Source organism: Polyodon spathula, unplaced genomic scaffold, assembly GCF_017654505.1.
Source record: "Polyodon spathula isolate WHYD16114869_AA unplaced genomic scaffold, ASM1765450v1 scaffolds_3035, whole genome shotgun sequence".
NCBI lineage: Eukaryota > Metazoa > Chordata > Actinopteri > Acipenseriformes > Polyodontidae > Polyodon > Polyodon spathula.
The window spans coordinates 1,151-5,864 of NW_024474499.1; the positions used below are offsets into that span (position 1 = coordinate 1,151).

Genomic DNA, 4,714 nt, shown 5'->3' on the forward strand with positions numbered 1-4,714 from the left:
CAGTTGTTAGGACCAAATACTTTATTAAAACATGATTATTTTAGAACTGGAATATACTAGAATAAGGTACTTTGAGAGCATTTCCCTAAATATTTTGAACATCATCTCTCCTGTTTAATGACTTATATTTTACATTATCTGTTTTTCATGCTGATTATGGCTGTTTACTGCGAACGATTACATTCAAAATAGATTTGCAATAGTGGTAAAACAATCCAACACAGTTATACATTTTAATAGTTTGAGCCTTTACAGTACAAAATCAGGTTTCGTTTACAACATTTATCAAAACACAGATACACAGATTTAGCAAAAGCAAAGTGGTTTGGCATCTCACAGAACAGCTGCACAGCCATGGAGCTCATTAAGCAATAAAGAGCAATGCAAATCTCCCAGCTCTATTACCATGAACAAATATTTTACAAAAACCAAGACGGATTTAAGGAAGTTAATACTTCATATTTACATTTCTCTTTAATGTATACGTATATACAAGAACAGTGAAGTAAAATGTCTATAAAAGCTACAGCAAATAGATTGCAGTGCAACCCAGTTTCAACTGTATGCTTCAAACTAGAACTGCTAATGTTGGGTATGGGAAGTGCTATTAAAATATATTCTAGGTTATTGTTGCTTGAATATGTTAAAAATGTATGCAATAGATGTAAAGGCCAATGAAAACAGAAATATGTAGAAGGGGTTTACATACAGCTTGTGGTTGTTAAAGTATTACTTTATTAAACACAAATGCATAATAGCTACTTTCTAATGTTAGTAACTTCAAGGTTATACTGGAATAATAACTAGAAGATGATTATGCTAACAGAGGTAACAGCATTTCTTTTTTTAATCTGGTGTTGAATTAATTTTATTTTTTATTACTGTCTATTAACAAAAATTACTCAATACTCTTTACAAACAAAATGTGATCAGTTTATACTTTTTTTAGAACATTTTACAGAAAGGGGGAATCAACTTGGATTACCATTACAAATAAGCGTTTGATGCAATCCAGGTAGATTTCTTAGTATATAAAATGCTCAAAGTGAAACAGTGGCAGTTAATGTTTCATTTTGTAATTTAAACTGTTCCAAAAAGGACAGGGTGTGTCAACAAAAACATGAACCATTTTTAAAATAACAATTATTATAGATACAATATATATATATATATATATATATATATATATATATATAGATATATATATATATATATATATATATATACATACATTAGTTAGATAATAATTGTATTGTGGAAGAATTTCTTTGAAAGATTTTGCAAAATATAATAACTCTGAATGCTTTTCTGAACCATTTATAAAATAAAGCATAAATAAAAGGATTAAATGCTGAGTTTAAATAAGCGAACCAGAACAAAGCATCTACCAAAATAGGTGGAAGTGAGCCTTGAATTGCATGATCCACATTAAAGTATATAAAAAATGGTGACCAACAGACTAGAAAGACCCCCATTGTTATCCCCAGGGTCCTTGCAGCTTTCATTTCTCTCTTTAGGGATGCTGTATTTTTCTTTTCTTCAGCTGTTTGCCTTTGGAGTTCTGTGTCTCTAATTGACCTGGCCTGTCTTCTTGCCACAAGAAATATTTTAAGATAGATACATATCATAAGAAATCCTGGGATGTAAAAACATAATAAAGATGTAATAATGACTGATGCTGCACTTAGAGCTAAAAAGCAACCTCCTATACAGTCAGTATTATCATATGAATCTTCCATACCTTGTTTGTTTAATTCTAGAAATATTAATCCAAATCCAATAACTGCAGCTAAGGTCCAGCTAATGAATATCATGTTAACTGTAACAAATACAGTAATTTTGTTTCTGTATCTAAGAGGATGGCACACTGCATAGTAGCGGTCAATAGAAATGAAGAACATATGCCATAGGGAAGCTATGCAAAGTGTGAAGTCTGTACTGACATGGACTTTGCAAAATAAGTCCCCAAAGTACCAGCAATTTTCAACTGATCGGATCGTGCTGGGGGGCAGTACAAATAGTCCCAGGAGAAAGTCAGCAGCTGCCAGAGAGAGGAGAAGAAAATGTGTGGGTGTGTGAAGCTGCTTGAAATGTGCTATAGAGATGATGACCAACAGGTTTCCACAAATTGTGACTGTGATCATTGCCCCCAGGAACAAGTATATTGGAACACGGGCAATGATTGGAAAGGTGCGTTTAGGACATGACCCAGGTGTAGATTCATAACAGAACTGTGTGCTTCCAGAGATCCCACTTTCACTGAAATTCATTTCCAATATGTATTACCTAGAGAAAAATAAATATGTTTAATATTAGATAGGCTGTGGCTTTTAAAGTACATTTAAAAAACACCTTTAATTTTTGAAACCTTTTTTATTGGTCATGTCACAAAAGTATTAGCATTCAAGATGCTCAAAACATAAACAGAGCAATGCCACTATATACTTGCATTGCTGTATTCTAAAGGGTAAAAGCACTTTCCTACTCATAATTAATAGCTGCACCCTTTTATCTGCCCCCAGTAGAGCTGTCTTTTCTGTGTTGGTTTACAGGATTAAGTCAAATGGTCTATCTGGAGGAAGCTTTTCATTTTGGAAAATGGCCTAGTTTACAGTTAGTTACAGTTGCAAACTACAGCTGGAGTGAAAATATATATGGAAATAAAAAAGAAGCCCTGCAACTCAAGTCTCTAAAATAGTAACATATCAAGATTTATTTCTTAAGGCATCAAAAACCTTGACAGATATCAAGTTTTTGTTTCTGGTGCCTTTTATAGTAAAATGCTTTAAGTCAAAATGTTTACCTAGTTTCTTTTTATATTGCTACATATGTTACCATGTTTATGTACTTATGGATGAAATATAATATCGCTTAGTTCATAAAGACACACAGAATAAAAAAGTCACAATTGTTGCAGTTCCAATTCCTCACTATGCACAATAAAAAGTGTGAGTAATTTCTGCAGAGAATGTCAACAAAAAAGTTACTATTTAGTTTTTCATTTCAATACCAAACACACTGGAATTGTCAAGGTTCCTGAAAATCCATTTTCAACACATTTCATATTTCAATAGAAAACCCATAACCAGTACCTCAAAGTCCACTGCTGTGCTTCCATTTCTTGTTGTTTTCCACATGACAGTTTCATATTTAAAACCACAGCCACGTGTGCATCTGCACCAATTTCTTGACAAAATATGTAATTACCTCAATTTTCCTTAAGGAGATACAACATCTCCAGTGGTAAACAAAACAGTGGTCATTAGGGTGTCATTCTTTTAATGTGCACCATGAGAGTGACCTTTACTAATAAGGCATCCTATGGTTATCAACAGTACTACACCTCCTTACTCTCTTGATACCAACCATGCAACTGAGCTTCCTGGTTAATAATAACGTGCAACAGCAGTTTCGTTTCACAATATTTACAGAATGCTAAGTCTGTAGTTCAGCCACATTCACAAAAGACAATATAACATGTACTGTTTCAAAATTAGAAATAAGTCTGAAAGTTAGACCTGTTGGAAATGTGTACAAAGATGCAATGCAGAATTTTAGAAGAATCCATGCATAAGTCACTTATTATTCATCAATATGCATGCCCAAAACATCATCTGTGTAGTGTGGGGTGATGGATATAGCAGTACAGTGATCGCAAAATATACAAGTTACTAAAGGACCTACATTAAACCGTATTGCTTATTATACAATCAATTCACACACACACACACATACATATATATATAGTTTCTGTCTCTTTCTGTGTACTGAAGGCTGTGCTCCACGCCACTGTAAGCTACGCGCTGCTCCGGTTGTGTACTGCATGTGGTCCAGACTTGTACTGTCTGTATGCAGTGCTTCACACCGCTGCAAACTGCGTGCTGCATCGGTTGTGTGATTGCACGCTGTCCAGACTAGACACCTGGCCCAGTAACCTCAGTGCTTATGCCCCTGGTCGTCGGTGCTTCAGACCCTTGGTGCCTCGTTGCCCACGGTGCCATAGAACCTCGATGCCTCGTCACCCCTGGTGTTTAGATGCTCCCTGCATCACTGCCTTCAGTGCATCGGCACCTTAGAGCCTCGACGCCTTGGTCCTTTAGCACCCTCGGTGCTCATGAGCCACGAGGTCTCAGTGCTTATGTGCTCAGATACTCCCTGCATCGATACCTTCGGTGCTTCAACATCTCAGACATGGTAACTCGGTACTTCAGCACTTTTTGGTCCAGGAGCCTAGACGTCTCCGTACTTCAACGCACTTGGCACTCGATCGCACCCTGCATGTGCAGATGCTCATGCATCACAATGTCGAAGTTCCACCTTTGCCCGTCCTTTGGAGGGAAGATTCTCCCACAGGACAAACACCTCCTATGTGTCAAGTCCTTGGGATGAGACGTTTTGCTCGATCTACGCAGTGTCCAGCCACGGACCCTGTGCAGGAGGTTCACAGAGTTTATGGGAGCGGCTTCCTCAGCCAGCTCAGCTGAGCCCTCTGCAGCGTTGGGAGCCCTGCCTTCCTCCCCTCCTCCACCTGCCTTCCAGCCCAACACTGAGTATTCACTTCATCACTTCAGTCCATCGAGCTTGGAGCTGCTCATGGTCTCCTTCGAGGAGCAGTAAGAGGGTAAGAGGGCAAAGCACAGTAGGTAGGCCAAGGACATTGTCAGAATCTGCACATACCCTTTATATATATATATATATCAGGGGATAAGTGGAT

At 37.3% G+C, this 4,714-nt stretch overlaps 1 protein-coding gene across 1 annotated transcript; it reads right to left on the reverse strand.

The window, feature by feature from the left end:
• Positions 1 to 1,232: 1,232 nt before the first annotated feature.
• Positions 1,233 to 2,270, reverse strand: LOC121311249 (trace amine-associated receptor 1-like). Its single transcript, XM_041243889.1, has one exon. It carries the CDS (start codon positions 2,268 to 2,270, stop codon positions 1,233 to 1,235), a length of 1,038 nt encoding a protein of 345 aa, XP_041099823.1.
• Positions 2,271 to 4,714: the final 2,444 nt, after the last annotated feature.